This window comes from Lissotriton helveticus, chromosome 8, assembly GCF_964261635.1.
Source record: "Lissotriton helveticus chromosome 8, aLisHel1.1, whole genome shotgun sequence".
Taxonomy (NCBI): domain Eukaryota; kingdom Metazoa; phylum Chordata; class Amphibia; order Caudata; family Salamandridae; genus Lissotriton; species Lissotriton helveticus.
In genome coordinates this window covers 310,419,488-310,443,112 of record NC_136069.1, presented here as the reverse complement: position 1 = coordinate 310,443,112, position 23,625 = coordinate 310,419,488, and the positions used below count along the sequence as shown (strand labels likewise).

The 23,625-nt window shown below is 43.7% G+C and overlaps 1 protein-coding gene across 1 annotated transcript in view; it reads left to right on the top strand.

The window, feature by feature from the left end:
- The window catches only part of XPO4 (exportin 4), a 471,754-nt gene that overhangs the window by 241,353 nt on the left and 206,776 nt on the right, over positions 1-23,625 (top strand). The window contains exon 11 of the mRNA XM_078657083.1: positions 11,191-11,333. Coding sequence (XP_078513209.1) covers positions 11,191-11,333 — 143 coding nt within the window. The remainder of the gene's footprint in view (positions 1-11,190; positions 11,334-23,625) is intronic.

The following is a 23,625-nucleotide window of genomic DNA, read 5'->3' as shown; positions in this document are numbered from 1 at the left end:
CCAAAAAAACGTGTTTGGGGTTTTGCATGAAGTGGCAGGCATTTGTGATAACCTGCTAGTTGAGTTGCCATTAGTTTAGGCTAGTTTGATTCTGCATGTACATTGCTGTGATAATGCTTTCTCTGTTATTTATTATAATGCTCCTTTGGTTGTACATGTGTTCCTAATAGGTGATTGTTTGTTTTGAACTTTTGAGGCAAGAGCTCATACTGTTCATGCATTCAAATGATGCCATTATCAAAGGAGCTAGGTCTGTTCCTAAAAATTTTTTGGGATTATTTGTTTTTGTATTTATTTTTCCAGGATCCTTAACTTTCGGGTTGTCTCTTCCTGCTGCATGCCATACAGTGCTTTAGGTAGAGTTCACACCACTGAAGTGACTCCATAGGGAGCACAAAAGTCTATAGCTTTGTCCAGCTGCACAAAAGTCTTTCAATGCAGTACTTCAAAAATTGTGCTGCATTGAATAATGCAATTGCAACAGCATGCCAGTACAGATTACCACTGGTGTCCTCACCTCTATGGCCTTTTGAACATCCTCTATCCTCGTACATTTTTGCAACCCAGTCCCAGATGCAAGGAGGCATTTTAATTCATTGGATGCAAATTAATAGAGGAGAAATAAATTGTCGAGATTTACCATTGCTTTACTGACGTCGTTCTCTCTTACAATAAATTCTCCCATCTGAAGTTCTTCATGGTCTACAATGTTTAATTTTCTAAGAAGGCTGTGGAAAATGAGGTCGAAAATCTTGTTTCACTTCTTCAAATGCACTGCATCTGGATTTACAATCAATTGAATATATCATGGCATAACTGCAACAACGTTGATAAAGCACATTTTGGTGTTCTGTGACAGTAGTGTAGATTATCCATTTGAATTATATTTTATTAGCTGCTTAAGGTTCAATATTAGGTTGATACCTTACTCAAGCTAGCACAGACATCAGGGGAGTTGGCCAAAGTCCACAGGAACTCTTTCTGTAAACCCATCAACCCTACTGTTGAGATCTATAAAGCGCAAGCCAGGGGCACCAGCATGTATGGGGCGGAACTCTGGGGCACTGCCCAATGAAAAGTGTATCTTAAATTGAAAAAATCAGCCAGTAAGTTGGTCTCCCCCTAGCACTCCAATTGTTCCACTCCGACTTGATTTAGGCATTAGACAGATTGCAGAAGAAATAAGACTTGTACCACAAACATTTTGGAGACCTATTTGGGCTACTCCAGAACTGATTTCATAGAGGCCTGAGTCAAAAGAGGTAATGGGTCTCCTCGAGGCAGGGAAATTACCCTGGTTTACACACATTAGGGACACCCTCCAGAGCATTGCAAAAATGAGCATAGGGAGTGATCCCGCAGTATCATGTCCTACAACACCCAGGACTGAGCATGTTAGGAGTTACAGGGGGCAAAAACTTTCTCTCCTTCAGGGTAGCTCAGCACTAGGCTTTCTAACAGTAACTTTCATTAGAATGAAAGATTACTATAACTCTGAGTCTTTCCTAGATGAAGTCCATCCAGCTCTAGCTAGGGAACTGTATGTCCGATTTAGGCATGGGTCACTCCCTCTGCGCTCCTTTGCAAGTTATTTTTCTTCAAAGGAGTCTTTCCAGTTACAAGTGACTCCTTTCGGTGATAGTGCACATGGGCATTGACTCCATTGTTAGATTGTTTTTTTCTGCCATCAGATTTGGTCGTGTGTTACTGCGCTGTGGTTCAATACCGTTCTTTAGGTTCCCCTCGTTGCGCAATCCACTCTACCCTCGATGGTATGGTTTTCAAACGCATCCCTGTTCTCCGAGGTCCTCAATTTCTCCATCTTTGTTCAAAAATTTTGGAGGCGGCCCTCTGGCCTAGTCGCGACGGTCCAGCCTTCTGCCGATGGAACGTACTCCGTTCCAATTCTCTTCTGGGTGCCACGCCAAGTGCCCTCGCACCGACCTACATCAGGTTTATAACCTGTGCCTCTCTCCAGGGCACAAGGAGGAAGACTGCGATGCCTGTAAATTGTTTCAGTCCAAGAAAACTCTATGCCATCGTCTGGCTCGACGACGAGAAATGCGACACCAAAGCATTAACACACTCTGGATATCTTCGGAGAAGAATCCGAGCAGGAAGCGATCGAAGCGTCGGCGGCAGAAGAGGCCTTCTCCGTTCCAGAGTCCTATTCTGAACTCTAGATCGATTTGGAGTCTGAAGAGATACCTCCGGGACAGGGTGCCGTGAGTACCGAAGACCCCTTGCCCCCGAAAATATTTTCAAAAAAACGTAAGGCTTCGGCACCACCTCTGCCTTCTGGCCAAGTTCTGCACCGAGACAATGTTTCCGACACCCCTCTTCCTGGCTTGGCAACAAAACTAATCGTCAAGCCATCCGGCTCGGGACCTGCCAAAATAATCTTCGGATCCGAAACCCTATGGTTCAAAGGACAAATCTGGTTCAGAGCCAAAACCCCCCGCTCCAAAACAAAAACATGCATCAGAGCCGAAACCTTCCGCTCCAAAAAGCAACTCTATTTCGGTGCTGAAATTGAAGGACAGCTTCTCCGAGCCTCCAAAACGAATTTTGGACCTCCTGAAAGCTAAATTGGATCCTAAACAAAAAATGTATATCCATCCTTATGCAGGACATATTTCTGCTAAAACACCAACCAAACGGAAACTACCTTCTGAGGTCTCTACGTATAAGATCCCTCTGAAGAAGAAAAAGGACATGGCTACAAGCTCTGCTTATCCTGCCCCACAATCCCCTCCACCATCTTCTCCACATTTGCCAATTCTAGACCCTTTACACAACACCTAAGGGATCTCCACATACACAGCCTGAAGGGGATAATATTGATGAAGAAGACACTCATTTGCCTCTAGATCCAAGAAATGATTACACCATTGACCCGCCATTGGATACTGACCCAGATCTTTACCCTGCAAAGGCATTACCACTGGATGATAATGTGGCTTATCAATAACTTATTGCTAGAGCAGCTGAGTATCATGAGGTGGCCTTACACAAAGTCATTAGAAGAAGACTTTTTATTTGAAACACTTGGGTCCACACACCGGTCCAGTCAAACACTCCCTATGCTAAAGGACATGATGAGGCATGCAGATGACATGTTCAAAGACACTGCAAGCACGTATTTTAGCTTCCAGAGTCGATAGAAGATATAAAACCTTCACCATCTGATCCTTTGTTTATCAAAGGACAATTACCTCTTGACTCTCTAGTAGTGTCCAGTGCTCGCAAAAGAGCTAATTGGCAAACCTCTGGTGATGCAACTCCCCCAGACAAGGAATCTAAGCATATAGTTGCCTTGGGGCTGTTCAAGCCGCTAACCACTGACGCATCGCAAACACACAGGGCCTACTAGCTAAATACGACAGGGCACACTGGGATGAGATGGAGCAACTGCTCCAATAGCTCCCAGACGAACGCACAGCCAAGGCACAAGAGTTATTTCAAGAGGGGAAGCTAATTTCTAACTCTTCAATCAGATGTGCTCTAGATGCTGCTGACACCGCGGCTAGGGAGATCAAAATCAACATTCTCCTTAGAAGAGATGCATGGCTTAGGATTTCGAAGTTTAAACCTGAGGTTCAGCAGTCCATTTCAAACACCCCTTTTGACAAAGAGCACCTGTTTGGTCCTGAAGTCCATCAGTCTTTAGAGAAAATGAAAAAAGACAGAAGTGGAAAAAGTCCATGGGAGCGCTCCAGTCCCCATCAAAAAGAGTCTCCTTTCGCCAGTCCTTTTACAAATCTATGTCTAAAACTACATCTTCAGTCCCAAATGCTTCCTCTTATAAAGGCAACACCCAATCCTCTCCCTCTAGAGGTTTCTATAGAGGAGGGTATAGAGAAAACCATTCCAAGCGTAGGGGTAGAGGCGCCACATCGCGTAACACCCTGTTCCCTAACGAACAGTGACTTGCCCACACTTCCTCCCGATTACTTAACACCTGTCGGGGCAAGACTTCAAAACTTTCTCCCCATTTGGCAATTCATAACAACCAACACATGGGTGATCGACCTTATCTGACATGGTGATTGCCTGGAGCTTACCACCAACGCCCCAAACATTCCACCTCACATTCATAAACTGTCGTCAGGCCACTTATAGTTACTCATACAAGGGGTGCCATCTCTCTTAGAAAAGAGAGCCAAAGAACCATTTCCATTACAGTACCAAGGTTCAGGTGTTTATTCTCTCTATTTTCTAATCCAGGAAAATGATGGCTCCTTAAAAGAGCTAGACTTAAAAGATGCATATTTTCACATTCACGTTCATCAAGCTCATCGCAAATATCTCAGATTTGTGATAGCAGGCAAACCCTATCAGTTCAAAGTGCACCCATTTGGAGTGACTACTGCTGCCAGTGTTTTCTAAATGTCTAGCAGTAGTGGCAGCTTGTCTCAAAAGACAACAAATTAATTTCTTCCCTTACCTAGACGATTGGCTCATCAAAGCCAGCACACAGCAAAAGTGTCTAGAACACACTCCGACCACGCTACACCTACTCCACCAATTAGGTTTCACAGTCGACATGCAAAAGTCTCACCTACAGTCTTCACAGACAGTCTTATCTAGGAGCCACTCTCAACACTCTAACAGCTCTAGCCTCTCCCAATGCAATCAGAATTTACAATATCCAAACTATTGCTACAATTCCAGGCCGGCCAAACCTTACCAGCCAGGACTTTCATGCAGCTACTAGGAATGATGTCATGCATCGCAATAGGGCCTCATTGAAGATTGCACGTGTCCTCTACAAGAGTGCTTAGCACGTCAGTGTAATCAGTCTCAGGGTCAATTAACACATCTATTGTTGGTAGACAGCCGCACTCTTGGCTCTCTGCAGTGGTGGAACCCACAAAAGTTATCAAAAGGGCGACCCTTCATGGACCCTGTTCCACAGATCGTGCGAACAGCCATCGCATCTCTCACAGGTTGGGGTGTACATCTCCACCATTACACAATTCAAGGTCTCTGGGACAACAAGCACAAATGTCTCCACATCAACACTCCAGAGCTTCTATCAGTATTTCTAGCACTGAAAGCTTTTCAGTCTCAACTCAAAGGCAAAGTTGCCCTAGTCCGCATATACAACGTGACAGCTATGTACTATGTACAAAAATAAGGGGAGAAACACAGTCTTCAACTGTCAACCCTCTCTCTGATAATTTGGAGCTGGGCAACCCATCACAAGATTCACCTTCTGGCAGAGCACCTTCCAGGAGTGAATTGCCGACCTCATTAGAAGGAGGCAGCAAAAACATGAGTGGGACCTTCATCCCCAAGTTCCCCTTCTATACTTTCTACAATGGGGATAACCACAAACAGATCTGTTCGCCACAGTAGACAACACACATTGCCCAAACTTCGCCTCCAGATTCCCACACCCTCTTTCCAAAGGCAATGCCCTATAGATCAAGTGGTCTGGGATATTTGCCTATGCTTTTTTGCCTCTCCTACTCCTTCCAATTCTGCTTCAGAAACTCAGGCAAACATCACTTACACTGATGTTGGTAGCTCCCACATGGGCTCGTCAACAGTGGTACACCACCCTGTTAGAACTGTCAGTAGTTCCACATCAAAAGCTACATCTCCCCTCTAGTCTTCTCACTCAGAACCATGGAGAAATCAAGCTTCTAAATCCCACGGAGCTCTTTTTAGTGATTTCGCTCCAGAAGTCATATAATTTGGATATTTAAATTTGCCACCAGACTGTATGACTATTCTGAAAGAAGCAAGAAAGCTTACTACCAGCTTGTTATGCAACTAAGTGGAAACAATTTGTTTATTTTAACAACAACAAAATCATTCCTCTAGATGCTTCTGTTCGAGAGATTTTGTTACTTTTTGCACCTACAGCAAACTGGGTTAGCTTACACATCTATTCGATTGCTCCTTGTAGGAGTAGCTGCATATTTGCAAAACACATTTATCTTTATTCAAAGTTCCTGTCATTAAAGCTTTTATGGATGGCTTAACAAGAGTAATACCACCAAGAATACCTCCGGCACTAATGTGGAATCTTAACATTGTACTTACAAGACTTATGGGTCCACCCTTTGAACCATTGCACATTTGTCCTTTAAAGTTTGTTTCATGGAAGGTTGCCTTGCTCATTTCAATCCCTTCATTAAGGAGAATTGGTGAGATTCTAGCATTACATTTAGTAGAACCTTTCTTTCAGCGCCGTAAAGATACGGTAGTTCTTTGCACCCATCCCAGATTCCTTCCCAAAGTAGTTTCTGCTTTCCATCTTTAAAAAATCAGTTGAGTTAGCTGTGTTCGCAAACCAAGTCTTACTTCAGTCTTTTGCTGATGGGCTGCAGGTATACATCAAATTCTTCCTTGTTTCGACTGCCATGAAGATTAAGGGGTTTTAACAGGACTGATGACTGTACAGCCCTAGATGACAGCAATTTGTTTTGCACTTTAGCTACTCGAAAACGGATATCTGTATTTTTGGAGCCAGGGTAATGAAAGCCCTTGAACCACCCAACCTTTTTGGCATTGACTTTCAGCATGTTGATAAAGTTAACGACCCTGGGATTTCTTTTCTGGATACTGACACCTTCCTTGCTACACGAGTGAACTGTTTAAACAATAAGTTCTACTATTTGAAGAGGTTGAAACCCATTCTCACTCTGCTTTTACTTACAAATCACTCCCTTGTGGAGACTGCTGTAAATGCTCATCTGATTTAATCCAGTTTCCTGTTATTCTGACCTTTCCAAATTACTGTTTCAATAATTACAAAGAGCACAGAATGCTGTTTCACATGGTGCAATTTGGTTTTCACTCGAGACCATATCTTACTGGAAAGGCTGCTTTTTGTATTGTCTCTTTGTAGCAGAGTGAGCCTGAACCGAGGATGCATGTTTGGCTTTTTTTAAGTGTTTGCATCAGTTAACCTCAGCTTGTTTGATTTCTAAAACGTATCCCTATTCTCCTGCTTGTGATTTATTGAGCAAGGATAGAGCCATCTTGAAGGTGCCTAAAATGAATCTTTTCGCATGCGATGTCTGCTCCTTTTTGGCTCAGGCCTCAATTCTGAAATCTTTACCCTGTCTATCCTATCCTTTGACTGTCTTCAAGAAGAAACTGAAGTTTGGCCTGTTTGGCAATGCTAGAAGACCATTATTTAGAGAACCAGATCGGTTACGTGTGCTCTTTGCTGTCAGTCATATTACACGCTTAAAAAGATAATGTTTAATAGCTGCCTTTCACTGTCGGCTTCTTTAGTAGGCTATAGAATATTTCCCATTACCCCTTTTGATCTCTTATGTGGGACTGGAACTTAATTCTGCCGTCCCTTATTGGGGGCGGGGGAATTAGTGAGTTTCAGGCACTGCTGTCTGGAGGAGGTGGCGTCACTAGCTCACATGACATTTTTAGGGCTCGGCTGAAACGCGCGGAAGCGCGTCTCCGCCGAGAACTTATTGTGGCCGTGTCTCCTTCCCAGGAGACAATCCTGGCCGCGCGCATCGCCTTGGAGGCGATTCCAAACTGACACGCGCACGCGAACGAGCGCTGCGGCCAGGCGCTGTCTCCTGGGAAGGAGCCACGCACATACATACAGACACCCACCCCCTCCTCACATACACACAAGCAAGTACAGATTATTATCGGTCCACCGCAGCTGGAACAGGCCCAGCAAACCCATCTGGAAGAACGTGCAGAAGCGGAAAAAGACGGAGGTATTTGCATTGCTTTCAATGTCTGTCAGAAGCTCCAGTCGCAGGAGCTGCCCCGGAATTTAAATGGTTCAGTTCCAGTATCTGATTCCACCACTGGCAGAGCAACTGTATCCTTCGAGCTGTTGTTAATCCAGCCGTGCCATGCTTTAAAATGTTTGTGTTCAGTTTTTCAACGTGTGGGCATAAATACATGTGCTGAAGTGCTTTCGAAATCCCCTGAAAGACGCATTATATTGCGTCCGGGCTGAATGTAGTCTGTTTAGCACAAAGTGAAGAGACGTATAATTTATGTTTAGAGCTTAATTCTGTCTGAGAAAGCGCGTCGTTTGTTGTTTAGCCTCCCTTTCAGTGGATATCTGTTTTTGCATGTGGGCATTTTCAGTAGTCGACAGAGCCTGTTTGCGCCCAGGAATATTGGTTAATCGAACTCTTTGCGCCGGTTAGCAGCTCTTATCAGATAGCTGCTTGTTCACACGCCTTAACAGGTAGTGTTTTTTTCTAATGCGAACTCTTGTGGTACTGTCTATAGGCATTTGTTAACCTGCCATTCTTCATTTCCTTCTTGACCATTTCTTTCACGCCATCTGAAGGTTGTGAGGGACTTTCAGGCAGTGAATTCTTCACTTTCTGAATGTCCGTCTCCTACTCGCGACATTTTTGTGGACATAAACTCTATGCACTAAATACTGTTCCCTAGGGAGCATTCTTGCTATGCCACCCACAGGTTGTGCGTTTGTTTGCATGCGATTCTTATGGTGGTTCCTGCTATGGTGCCTAGAGGCTACTTGTATAGAAGAGCATCTTATGCACTGGGAACTACTAGAATATACATGTTATCGGTAAGTATTTCCAAGTAGTCTGCAACGTTATATGGGAACTTATCTTATGATCGGTAGAGATTGTGTACATGCAATTTTTTACATTTTGGACAAGTCCCGCATTGACGTTTCTCTCCCTCTTAGTCTGAACCTCTCGTGTAACCTATCCTTGTCCTCGCCTTTGCCTAAAGCAGACACACGAGGGCGGGGAAGCCTTCTAGTGCGCTTTTCACATGCTACAAAGTGTGTATTCTTCAGATATATTGGCCAATAATAGGGTGCCCATGCGTCCCGGATTTGCAGGACTGTCCCCGTTTTCCACCAGCTGTCCCGGCAGATGTCAGGGAATTTAGCTCATGTCCCGGTTTTAAGAGAGGGTAGACTGAAAACGGCGGGTGGTGCTTTTTTATGTTTTACCAAGCAGAGATAGACCGTTTGCCTGTTCTGTAATTCACTGCTGAGGAGCGCTGTCCCATTCTGTGGGCCTGCTTTAAGTAAAATTGTAGTCCTTCTTCTATTTTGTGAAATGTCCCGGGTTTTGGCTTTAACATTGTGGTCACCCTACCAATAAGCACGTGTCGTGTTGCTATGTCCACGTTTGAAGTGGGGGCTCTAACTTTTGCAATGCCGAGACCGTTGCATTGTAAATGAATATTGTAATTGTAATATGAAGCATTTCCTCATGGTGTGGCTCCTTTTAAAAAATTTTAATGGACAAGGTGGGCTATTAACTTTCTTTTCAGAGTAGTGAGTGCAGAGTAGTGAGTAGTGAGTGCAGAGTAGTGAGTAGTGAGTGCAGAGTAGTGAGTGCAGAGTAGTGAGTGCAGAGTAGTGAGTGCAGAGTAGTGAGTGCAGAGTAGTGAGCAGTGAGTGCAGAGTAGTGAGTGCAGAGTAGTGAGTAGTGAGTGCAGAGTAGTGAGCAGTGAGTGCAGAGTAGTGAGTGCAGAGTAGTGAGTGCAGAGTAGTGAGTGCAGAGTAGTGAGTGCAGAGTAGTGAGTGCAGAGTAGTGAGTGCAGAGTAGTGAGTAGTGAGTGCAGAGTAGTGAGTAGTGAGTGCAGAGTAGTGAGTGCACATCATCAGAGCTGTATGAATAATGACTGTATCAGCCCCGTGCGTGAGGTGCATCATCCACATTGCTCAGGTCACCCAAATTCCTGCACTCTCTACCACACTGCTTTCAAGAACAGCATACTCTTGCACACACACTCACTGCTCACCAATTCAAAGTTTGCTAAACATTTTATGCAACGCATTGTCATACACAATGCCAATAACTCAAACTTTAATGCTGCGAGCCCTATTGCATTGTAAATGCTTGTTATTTATGTAAGTGCTGTAGCAAATTAAAATGCCTTAAAAGAGTTTCTCAGCTTTTTTTCTATTGCCTCACCGTTTCAAGCTAGAGGAGTGATTCCACAGATTAGACATGCTGTCTGCTCTAAGGTGGATATATTTAACTACAGTTCCTACTAACTTTTTGTTGGCTTGTCCAGTGTGGAGGAAGGACACCGTGTCCAAAAGCAAACCATTTTCAGATGGACGGTGCTGTGCATTGTACTAGCAAAACACACAAGGTGATGGACGGAATGTTGCACATTGGCAAAAAATTCACCCCCAGTCACAGATCTGGGTTTAATCCATCGTTATTTTGCTCACCACGCCACCCCAGTTCCGACATGGCCATATGCAAATCAGTCTTGACCCTGTGCCTCATGGGAACAGTCCAGCCCGAACTGCCAAGCCATGTCTTCCATGGACCGGAATCAAGCATCCTAGGACCGGTTTCTGGCTATCAGCCGTCATCAGCCAGGATAGCTTGACTCCAGTGGCATAGTGAGCACGGGACCCACGTCTGGGCATACCCTTCCCACACAGGGCGAACAGCAAAACACACGGGTGATGGACGGAATGTTGCACATTGGCGAAACAGTTGTCAGCAGTAGTCAAGACTCCTTCGGAGAGGGAAAGTGAGAGCACCACTGAGAGAGGTGCCAGTGTTGGGAGATCTCTCAAGCTGTTACAAGTATTTTTTGTCTTTTGTTTTGGTTCGAGTCTGAAGACAGTTTGGTAGAGCAATTTCTTAACAATTGGGTAGACACATTTGTGGTCCTTAGAAGCTCCGGCATGGTGGTTTGCTTTGGTAATCTGTGAGAAGGCACCCACTTGATGGAACCATTACTCATCTTTGGTAATTTCATTTCTCAAAGGATACTTAAATTTTCACAGTCTCCTCACATTCCTCCTACTCTTATGATATGGTTGAACTTCTTTGGTAATATGTTTTAGCTTGAGCATCTTACTGTTTTGGCCTAACCTGTCTTGAATAGAGGATAATGTGATCACAGTGGGCAGTGCTTTTACTGAGCTACTAAGTCATTGTCTGGTAGCTTCACCAACATTGTCTGCAGTAAAAGCCACTTGGGAGCTTTCAGGTGTCAATAAGGGGTACTGCTGAAAAATTCCAATATCCAGTCTTATGTCTTGGGAGCTTCTTAAGACTAGGAACTATTTTAATATCACTTATCATTCAAAAAGAACATTATCTAAGGTAAGTAACTTATCTAGAAAGACACAAAATGCTAATGTTGCTGTTTTTCAAAGTCGTCACTTCTGCTGTGTGTAGAATAATTACCTGAAGACATGCCTGTTTTAAATCCCATTAGACTGCTAATGGTGTAACCACACGTGAGGAAGAAGAAATCAATGAACTTCAGGAAGATGACCGAGACATGTTTTGTGATCAGTTGGCCAGTGTAGGCATGTTGGGGAGAATTGCTTCAGATCACTGCATACCTCTTCTTATCAGGTAACTAAACCAGATCTCTCCTCTGCCTTCTTAATTTGTTTTAATTCTCCATGCTCCTATATATAGATAGGTGTTGAAACCTGAAGCCTGTGAATTTGTGTTCTGTTCCATGTATAGCATCAGCTGGCTAAGTGCACAAAAGCCTCTCTACCAACTATAATGGAAAAAAATGGTCTTATCCTTCTACGGCAGTGTCATTGAGTTAGCGTAGATAAAATTCTCAAAGTTTGTGCAGATTTCAAAACCAGCACCCAACATTCTGGGGTTGTTTTTGGGGAAGATGTTAAGATAATGGAAATTGTAAATCTCCCTTATAGATGTAGGCAAGATTGTAGAAAGTTCTTGATAATTCCGATTGCAGATCTAATAGGATTTCAAAATGCAGGATAGATGTTCACAGCTTCTCCTTTGAAAGCTCTTGTCAGAGGTGTTATGAAAGTTACATTTTTTGCAGCCACCATACATTTGAAACAGGAATTTTCAAAAATTGTAATTTACGAAAAAACTCCATAATATATGTATTTGTTTGATGCATGCTTGTTTCAGTAGTTTTATGTATTTTGTTTTACCCTGGCTTCTAATAGTGGAGGCCACTGAAATCAAAAAGTTAAAAACTGCTGGTAAAGCCCAAGTAACACATGTGAAGTGGCAGCCTTTTGCAGTACCTCTACTGAGTATTCTTAGCAGGATTGTAGGTATCTGCTAATTTGAAGGTGCTGTATGTTATTAATCGTGAAAGGGTGGATGTCAGTTAGCCTTGAACAGATTAGGAACTGTGACTAAAAACACCCGATGAAAGACAGGCAATGCCATCGTGTTCTGACGTGTATTGCTGCGCTCCAGTTCACAACCGTTCTTCGGGTTCTCCTCGCTGCGCAATCCACTGTACCCTCGATAGTATTGTTTCGTACGTATTTCCCTGTTCTCTGCATATTGATTCGGTCAACAAATTCTCCATCTTCTATCAAAATAAACCTCGTGGCCGGCCATTGGGCCTTGCCGCATCGGGCCAGTCTTCTGCCGATGGAACGGACTCCATTCCAATTCTGTTCTTGGTGCCACGCCAAGTACCTTCGCACCGACCTACATCATGTTTGTAACTTGTGCCTCTCTCCGGAGCACAAGGAGGTTGACTGCGATGCTTGTAAATCATTTAAATCCAAGAAGGCTATATGCGATCGTCAGGCTCGATGATGAGAAATGCAACGTCAAAGAATTCAGCGCACTCCGGATATCTTCGGGGAAGAATCAGAGCAAGAAATAGAAGCGTCTGCCCCAGAAGAAGAGGCCTTCTCCATTTCAGAGTCCGATTGTGGGCTCAAGATTGACCTGGAGTCTGAAGTTGTACCTCCAGGACAAGGTGCCATGAGGACCGAAGAGACATTCCCCACTAAAACCCTCTTCCAAAATGCATAAGGCTTCAGCACCACCTCTGCCTTCTGGCTAAGGTTGGCACCGAGACAATGTTTCTGAGGCCCCGCCTACCAGCTCGGCACCAAGTCGAACGAAATCCTCCTTGGACCCGAAATCTAGTTCGGAGCCGAAACCCTCCGCTCCGAGACATAAACATACTTTGGCACCGAAACCCTCCACTCCTAAGCAAAAACACAATTTGGAGCCGATATCTTCCAGTTCCAAGGACAAATCGATGTCGATGCCAAAATCTAAGGACATCCTCCCTGACCCTCCAGAACCAATTTTAGACGTTCTTAAGGCCAAATTGGATCCCAAACAGAAAAATGTTTATATTCATCCTAATACGGGACATATTTTTGTTAAAACACCAGCAAAACGCAAACTTCCTTCAGAGGACCTTGCCTATAAGATTCCTCTGAAGAGGAAGGACATGGCTACCAGCCCTGCTTATCCTGCCCCACAACCCTCTCCACCATCTTCTCCACACTTAATAATTGAGGATCCCTTACATATAACACCTCACGGATCTCCACATACAGATGTAGGTGGGGATCCTATTGATGAGGATACTCATTTGCTTGTAGACCCATTGAATGATTACACCATTGACCCTCCATTAGGTCATGACCCAGAACTTTACCCTCCAAAGCCACCACCACCAGACGATAATATGGCTTTTTAACAGCTCATTGCTAGAGCTGCAGAGTATCATGGGGTGGCCTTACATAAAGAGTCCTTAGAAGAACTCTTTTTATTTGAAACATTTGAGTCCACACACAGGTCAAGTCATACATTCCCCATGCCTAAAGGCATGATGAGGCATGCAGAGGATATTCTTAAAGCCTTGTACGAGCACGTATTTTAACTCCAAGAGAAGATTATTTTTTTTTTTAAACCTCACCATCAGATCCTGTCTCCCTTACCTCCTGGCTCCCTACTAGTTCTCAATGCTTGCAAAAGAGCGAATTTACAAACCTCTAATGTACCTCCCCCAGTCACAGAATCTAAGCTTATAGATGCCTTGGAAAAATGAGTGGCTGTTCAAGCCGCTAACCACTGGCGCATCGCGAACACACAGGGCCTACTAGCTAGGTACGATAGGGCTACCTGGCATAAAATGGAGCAACTGCTCCTATACCTCCCAGAAGAGCACAAGTCTAAGGCACAACAGTTAGTCGAAGAGGGACAACGAATCTCCAACTCCTCTATCACATGTGCTCTAGATACAGCTGAAACCGCAGCTAGTCAGATCAATATCTGCATTCTCCTTAGAAGGCATACATGGCTTAGGATTCCAGGGTTTAAAACCCGAAGTTCCACAGTCTATATTAAACACCCCCCTTTAGCAAAGAGCACCTGTTTGGTCCTGTAGTCAACCAGTCTTTAGAAAAAATGGAAAAAGATACCGAAGTGGCAAAGTCCATGGGAGCCTTCCAGTCCCCATCAAACAGGGGATCCTTTTGCTGCTCCTTTTATAGAGCAGGGCCCAAAACAACCTCATCAGACCTAAATGCTTCCTTTTATAAAAACAACAATCAATCCTTTACCTTTAGAGGTTTCTAGAGAGGAGGATATAGAGAAAACAATTCCAAAGGTAGGGGTAAATTCCTCACACCGGTTAAGACCCCTTCCCCTAACAAACAGTGACTTGTCCACACTTCCCCCGATCACTTAACACCGGTTGGTGGAAGACTCCCAACAATTTCTCCCCATTTGACAATCAATAACAAACGACAAATGGGTTATCAACATTATCCAACATGGTTACTGCCTGGAGCTTACCACCAATCCTCCAAACATTCCACCTCCCATTCACAAACTGACATCCTACCATTTACAGTAACTCATACACGAGGTGCAATTTCTCTTAGAGAAAGGAACCATAGAACCAGTTCCATTACAGTACCAAGGTTCAGGGGTTTACTCTCTCTATTCTAATCCCCAAAAAGGACGGCTCTTCAGACCAATTGTGGATTTGGGAGTGTTAAACTACCACATACTGTCAGAACAGTTCCATATGGTAACACTTCAACCGGTTCTTCCACTTCTGCAGCAAGGCAATTTTATGTCTACACTAAACTTAAAAGACGCATATTTTCATATCCCAGCTCATCGCAAATATCTCAGATTTGTGATAGCAGGCAAACACTACCAGTTCAAAGTACTCCCATTTGGAGTAACTACAGCTCCCAGAGTGTTTACCAAATGTCTAGCAGTAGTGGCAGCTCATCTCAAAAGACAGCAAAGTCACGTCTTCCTGTACCTAAACGACTGGCTCATCAAAGCCAGCACACACTAAAAGTGCCTCGAACTCACTCAGATCACGCTACACTAATCCACCAAATTAGTTTCACGGTCAACATGCAAAAGTCTCACCTACAGTCTTCACAGATACAAACTTATCCAGGAGCCACTCTCAACGCTCACACAGCTCTAGCCTCTCCCAATGCAACCAGAATTTGCACTATCCAGACTCTATTACTGCAGTTCCAAACCTTGCCAGCCAGGACTTTCGTTCGACTACTAGGTATGAAGGTGTCATGCATTGCAATAGTGCCTCATGAAAGACTACACATGCGTCCACTATGTGAATGCTTAGTACGTTAGTGGAATCAGTCACAGGGTCAATTAACAGATCTAGTGTTGGTAGACAGCCGCACCCATCGCACTTTGCAGTGGTGGAACCCACAAAATGTATCAAAAGGGCGGCCTTTCATCTACCCTGTTCCACAGATCGTGCTAACAGCAGACGCATCTTTCACAGCTTGGGGTGCACATCATCATTAAACAACTCAGGGTCTCTAGGACAACAAACACAAACGTCTCCACATCAACTATCTAGAGCTTCTAGCAGTATTTCTAGCGCTAAAATCTTTTCAATTTCATCTCAGAGGCAGAGTTGTCCTAGTCCCCACAGACAACATGACAGCGATGTACTATGTACAAAAACATGGAGAGATACATTCTCCAACTGTCTCGCCTGTCTCAGACAATTTGGAAATGGGCAATCAAATTGCCGACCTCAGCAGACAGAGGCAGCAAATACATGAATGTGAGCTTCATCCCCAAGTTCTCCTTCCATACTTTCAATAATGGGATACCCGCAAATAGATCAGTTCCCTGCAGTAGACAGCGCTCAATGCCCAAACGTTGTTTTTTATTTTTTTTTACTATTTATTGATTTTGGCAAATACAAAGCTGCGACAGGCTGCCCCAGAGAGGACGATATTATAGCATCATAGAAAAGACAAGGCAACAATCGTAAACAATCAATTGTACAACCAGCGATGCACGGAGTTGGTAATTTGGCCATACATTTAAAATCCTGTTGTTGCCCTTATATCCTGCTAGCTGGTGCATCAACTCAGAGAGCAGCAGTTGCCGTTCAGCCAAAAGAAAGAAGAGAAGAAGGTTGGGTAGACAAGGGGGCTCAAGATGGGGAAGCGCAGGCATAGAGTGGTACTGGGGAGGGAAGGAAAAAAAAAGAAGGGGGGAGTAGAAGTGTCTCTCGTGTCTCTCTGGTCGAGTACGGGGGGGTGACAGTATTCCAACCTATGGATCATGCAGCGTCATGGCCATTCACACCACAGGCACCGGGGGATCTGCAGGGTCAGCAGAGTGGAGCTGCAGGAAACTTTGCAGAGGTTGCCAGATGTCGTGAGGGCGTGACTGTGTCGGCATAAGTTCCCAGAATTCTGACAATTGGTTATGGCAGAAAGCCGCGTCCCTAAGCCAGTCATCCCTACACGGTTTACGCTTTCGGCCCCATCATATAGCCACTCGCCTCTTGGCCAACAGCAGCATCATGGCAGCCAGTCTCCTGATATCTGCTGGGAGATTCTTGACATAACCTAGCAGAGCAAGAAGTGGGGAGGGCTCCAACCTGTACTCCAGCATTTTGCTCAGAGCCTCAAACGCAGGTTCAATAATTAGCTACGGCCAAACATTCACAGGCCAGGTGCATGAAGGAGGCCGTGAGTATTCCACACCGCACACACCTCGCATCCGCACTCAATCTCGCTTTGCGCAGCCACACAGGAGTCCTATATAACTGATGCTGGAATTTAAAATGAATTATCCGCAGTCTATGATTGGGTGACATGTCTTTTGATTGTGCGCAACAGTAGGCCCAGACCCTTCCCCAAACGGAGTACCCAGGCATGCCTCCCATTCGCGCTGAGCGGGGAGCACGCAGACTGGAGACTCATGCTATATGCCAGAGTATATATGTGAGATTAGTTTGCGTGGCAAAGGATTAGTTAAGAACGCTTCCAGCACTTGGAACGTTGGGGGCGCAATCGGGAACAAGGGAAATTGGGCTTGAAGCGCAGCCCGCAATTGGAAGTAGGTCATCCTCTCAAGGAGTTGAGTGTGGTCCTTTCCTAATGCAGTGTCTAGGTCATTAAACATGCCTTCTGGGAAAGCATGTCCAAGTGAATGTATCTGGAGCTTGCGCAAACGCTGGCAGACCCCCGCCTCAGTCGTGAATGCAACGCTGGGTGCCTAGTGAGCAGGACCGACGGTGCAAACCTGGCATTCAAAAGTGCTCTGTGGCAGAGCTGCTGCCACGCCCAAACCGTACATCCCACTGTCAATTCCAGGCCGCTGGCGGCGTTTTATGTGGAACAGCCCCATGTGTAGTGGAACGAGGACCGCTTGGTCGCTGTTAGGAGCAGTATGTGGCATGAAAAGGGTCGGGTAGATCCAGTGGAAACTAAATTGGGCCTGCGCGCAACTATGATACTATTCCATGTCGGGTGCCCCCAAGCCCCCCTGCTCAAATGGGAGCGTGTGGACTTCCCAGGTTACCCGAGGTTGCCCACCCGCCGATGCGAGGGAGATCAGCTTTGAACGCAGCCTCCTCTTGAATTCAGAGGTGAGGAGGAGTGGGAGATTCACAAAGACGTGAAGGAACTTCAGTAAAACCACCATCATGGCAATGGCGATCCGGCCAGCCAAGGATAGAGGGAGCGCTCTCCAACGGGGCAGTCTGCTTTCCAGCCACTCCATGAGCTTACCATAGTTGCATCTCCGCAGTTCCTCATGGTCCCTGCTAATCCAGATACCGAGGTATTTCACTGGAGAGGTCGCCCATTTAAGAGGGTATTCGGACCGAAATATGACCGTGGTGGCCGTGAGTGGGAACATTACTGACTTCCCCCAGTTGACGCCGACGCCAGACAGTCCTCCGAATTTGGTGATATCCTGCATAAGGGGGTCAAGATTGGTCTCCGGGTGATTAACGTAAAGAACCACATCATCCGCATACAAGGAATCCAAAATAACCCTATGCATGAAGTCAAGCCCCCTCAGGGCATGATGCTAATGTAGTCTGGCCGCCAAAGACTCCATTTGCTATAGGGAAGAGGAGGGGTGATAGCAGGCACCCCTGCCTCGTACCTCAGGCTACCTCATTCGGGGGAGATGTCGCACCTTTGACCCGCAACCTAGCAGCTGGAGATGTGTATAGTAGTGCGATCTTTGGAGAAAAGCAGGGCTCACGCCGATACGTGTCAGTAGCGAGAACAGATAAGGCCACTCTAGCGTATCAAACGCCTTAGTCGCATCCAGAAATACGGCGGCAGCAGGGAGGGAGGGATCCACCTCCTGCATTACTGCAAAGAGAGTGCAGAGGTTGTAGCTAATAACTTAGCCAGGATTTTATTATCCACATTGATCATAGATAGTGGCCTGTAAGAGTCACAGAGGAGCGGATCCCACAATGTCCTTTGGATGAATTGGTCAGGGATATTTGCCTACGCTTTTCCGCTTCTCCCACTGGTTCGAAAACTCAGGCAAACATCACTCACTGATTATGGTAGCTCCCACACGGACCCGTGAACCATGGTACACCACCTTATTATAGCTGTCGGTAGTTCCACATCAAAAGCTACATCTCGCCCCAAGGAGCTCAACTTCGAGATTTGGTTCCTGAGGTCATAGAGTTTGAGTATTTAAATTTGTCACCGGACTATATGACTATTCTGAGAGAAGCAAGAAAACCTACCACCAGAGCTTGCTATGCAGCAAAGTGGAAACGATTTGTTTGTCTACTGTAAGAACAACAACATTATTCCTCTGGATGCTTCTGTTCAGAATATTATCTGTTACCTTCTGCACTTAGAGCAATGTGGGCCAGCTTACACATCTATTCGATTGCACCTTGCAGCAGTAGCTGCATATTTGCAGAACAGACACCATGTATCTTTGTTCAAAGTCCCTGCAATTAAAGCTTTATGGAAGGCTTAAAAAGGGTAATTCCACCCAAAATACCTCCAGCACCAGTATGGAATCTCAATATTGTACTTACAAGACTCATGGGCCCACCGTTTGAACCATTACACAATTGTCCTTTACAGTTCCTTTCATGGAAGTTTGCCTTTCTCTTGCAATCACTTCATTAAGGAGAGTTAGTGAGCTTCAGCCATTACTCTTAGAAGAACCCTTCTTTCAGCTTCATAAAGATAGGTTAGTTTTTCGTACCAACCCAAAATTCATCCCTAAGTAGTTTCTGCTTCTCTTCTTAACCAATCAGTTGGGTTGCCTGTGTTCTTTCTTCAACCTGTTTCTGTAGCAGAACGAGCTCTTCACACACTTGATGTCAGAAGTGTTGTTGTATTATATTGAAAGGACAAAAGATTTTCGTAAAACAAAACAACTGTTTGTCGCATTTTCACCACCTCACAAGGGCAATCCTCTCTCTAAATCTGGTATTACAAGATGGATTGTTAAATGCTTTCAAACTTGCTATACAAAAGCTAAAAGAACTTTATACCTCCTAGAGCGCATTCCACTTGCACAATAGGTGCATCTATGGACTTTTTATGTAAAATTCCAATGGCTGACATATGTAGGGCAGCAACATGGCCTACACCACACACATTTACCAAACACTATTGCCAATGTTGGGCAAGCAGTGCTAAAGACACTTTTTCAGACAATTGCGACATCTACATTTTGGGAGAATACTGCTATATAGTCTATGCAAAGCATGTGTATCTACAGCACTCATGCCTGGAACGGATGATGTTACTTACCCAGTCAGCACCTGTTCTTGGCATGTAGGGCTGTAGATTCACATGCGCACTCCCATCTCCCCGGACACCTGTAGTTGTTGCAGTTCTCATTATTTACATTATATATGCATGGACATCTCTTTACTACACTAACTTACTCCATTCTCACCCTCTTGGGCGAAAACAATTCAAAAATGGAGTCAATGCACATGCTCACTATCACTGAAAGGCGGAGTCACGTCACCTCGTGACTGAAAAGACTTCTTCGAAGAAAAACAACTTGCAAACATTTGGACCCAACACTAGATGGCAGGAGAATGCAAAGCCTGTGAATCTACATCCCTACATGCCAAGAACAGATGCGTACTGGGTAAGTAACATAATCCTTACAGGACAGCAGCTAGTTGTTGCACAAGTTATCCAAGTGCAGCAAAGCCATGGCCTTGTCTGTGCCTCTTGCACCTCACAAAAAGTTACAGCTGTGGTGCCTACAGAAACATTTTGGGTGCACTATGGGTCCAGTCTATACATTAGACTGGACCACACACTGCTCATTTTAACAGTTTTTATTTACTACTAAGAGAAGTAAACAGACAGAAAAGAGGTTTACTCCTGTCGGCAGAAAACGTATGAAAGGAGAAATGAATGATTTGTGTTGCTCAAAATAATTTTATGTTTTCCTGGTTGATAGACTGTTAGATTTGCCCAAATAGATTCAATAGTTTTGCCCATACTGATAATGTTCAAGTTGCAGTAGAATAATATGCTGAAAAAATAGGTTTGAATTATTCGTTTTCACCTTAATATTTCATGTAAAGTTTTTTGTTTAGTTTTAATATCTTCAAAAACGTAATTCTTGTATTGCCCATTTCAAATCTGTTTTAAAATATTCTTGTTCGTTTGAAAATTTTGCTGTCTCTGGTGTAATCTCTGTGGGATAGATGTGGCAATATTGTAGGCCTTTTGGTGTGCCGCTCTGTTGAAATGATGAAGATATCAACAAGCTACTCTTAACAATCTCCTTAATCAAAACCTCAGTATGAACTTGCATCCAATTTTAACATCTAACAAGTAAATAATCTTCCTAACTCATTACATTTACTCCATAAATGTGCTTGCATTATGTATAGCTGCATTGGAAGCCCTTGCTGTTCCATAAAGATTTTAATGAATACACTGAAAATAATTGCAGTATAACAAAATTGCAACAACTGATTCAGAAGAACTTCGTTGGTGCCTTTGGTTTAGTTATTCAAAGTCCTCAAGCTTTTTACCTCCTGTGTAAGCAATGCACTTCATTTAATATGTTTAGAAAATGTGTATCTTGAACAAAGTAGAGAATACTTTGATCAAAGTTTGTACATAGAAGTGCATAAACACTGATATTTGTAATAAAGAATGTATTTAGTCTATACTCAGTTGATATTTTGTATTCAGCAAATGCTTCTGTACTTTTGGCAAAGGTTTATAACACGGGTATTGTTGAGTTCCCTTGTAAATCTTTTAGTATTTATTATACACCTGATGTCTTCGACCATATGTAACACATGCGATACATATCATGTATACTCAATTGTCATTCATTTATAAATTGATCTGCTATTCAGTCAAATGTTCTGAAAACGTTTTCATAGCATGTGTTCAGGATTACCAGGGCCTTTCCTTAGCAGGGATTTTAATCAAGGATTGACCTCAAAGGCTTTATTTTTTCAGTATACTCCAGTACACTTGTCCCAAAACATTTTCACTTCAAATTGGCAATTTGCTGAACAGCCATGTGCTTTATTTAGCCAGGTCTGGTGGCATAGTGGACTAATGCTTCCACTTCAGGGGTCTGTGATCGACCTCGTGGTCACAGGTTCAAATCCCGGCAGGTCCACTCAGCCTTTCATCCTTCTGAGGTCAATGAAATAAGTACCATTGAGTTGGGTAACAATAAACATCTGTTATTCAGCGCAAAGATACTTTTGTGTGGACGATCGCTTTACAAATAAACCTGTTATGTTATGATGTTTGGATTTTTAAGTACTCCTAAGTTATGACCTCTAAAATGTCTTTTATCTATCTATTAATGGATCTAATTTTTCATGTATATTCTCATATAGTTTTTTTTAAACAGCTCCATTTTTAGGTCTCGCCTAGGCAGCGTTTAATTTGAGCCTGTGTCACATAATAATGACTGAAATGTACTGCAAAAAAACAGGTAACTGAACACAGCAATACATATATACATGCAAGATCCTTTACCATATGACTCTGGAGGCCTAATGCAAGCACTTCTCAAACATGCTCAACAATTAAACTGGAAACGTCAGCTAGAGCCAACAGCAACACTACTTTTGCTCTTCTCGTTTGGACGAACTTGGCCCAAGGGCGTTTAAGTTGCTTTCTGCGAGAACTTTTTGGGTGGGTGCTGTACACAGGACATTATGCAGTCTGCCCCAATTCACAGGATGGACGAGACAAGTCCGGGACTTGAACCTTGGGGCCCAGTTCTGTAGTCGGCAGCTCCAGCTGATAAGCCACATCTCTTCTCCCATTGCAGAATACAAACACACTGAAAATCACCACTAGTGAGAAATAAATTCTGCATAATGCAAATAAACATGAAGCTACGGTGGGACTGCTGTAAGCTTCACACATGGAAGACAGTTTTTTATACTTCAAAGCCCCCTCGGTGTGAAGAGGGGTGTGTCTCGTCTAGCACTCACTGGCCAGGGACAAGGACCCAGGCCTGCTGCTCAGAGGGAGTCTTTTATGTCTACTGCAGACATTGTTCGAAGCTACACAATGCCTCAGTTCTTAGGTCTTGCTTGACAGCTTAGTTGTGTGTTACTATTATTACAATTTTTTTAAATAGAATTAAAGAGGGATTTGGCTTCACCTATAGGAGTATTGTTTCTTCTCTCATTCTGTTGCCCTTAAGTATCATTCCACCCTTGTAAGGTGCATGCTTTGCAATACACAAAGGGACTATTTTACATCTCAATAATTACACATTAAATTATTTACCTCAGGCGCCTTGTAGTCATAAATCAAGAGTTTTTGCTTTTTATCACTGCTGCAGGCTTTTTAAATATGTTATTCTGGATTTGAAAAGCAAACTAGACTTAAAAGCTATGGCAATGCATGTTTGTTTAACTGCAAAGTAGAAAGTGCTGTTTTCTGCACTCTAGACCAATTATTCTGTTAGAATGGCAACTGACACTGCTCAAACTGCACCAGAAAAAAAAAATACTTTTCTCCCGTGAAGTGCAATGAAATTTGCACAAAGTAAAAATTACATTTGCACACATCCTAGTGATGCAAAAAATTGAATTTTTGCATCATTTCACCATTTCATTTTTTTCAGCTGTTAGATCGAACACTGGTGCAAAACTGGGCTTGCCTGCACCGACCTAGGGTCCCAAATAGTGTCCTCGATTTTTACAAGCTAAATGTTCCTAGACTAATTTATAAATTATATTAAATCTTTGACATTACCTAATAAAGTCGCTTTTTGTCCTTGATTTTTAAATGGATAGCGCACATCCATGTCCTCTTGCATAAAAGGTGACGTCTCAGAGGAAACACTGAGAAAACAAGCATTTGCAATGCAATAGGTCTCGCAGTTGTGAGAGTTTGAGCTATTGGCATTGTAAATGGCAATGCCTTTTATTTACGTGTTGGTCTTTAAAACATAAATGAAAGGCATTGTCATTTACAATGTCAATAGCTTAAACTCTCGCAAATGCGAGACCTATTGCATTGCAAATGCTTGTTTGTGGTTAGTTACCAGAGAATTTAGCATCTCTGCTCCATCTCGCTCTTCGTCTTGAGTTCCAAAAGAGTGCAGTGGGCACTTTAAAACACTGTTTCAA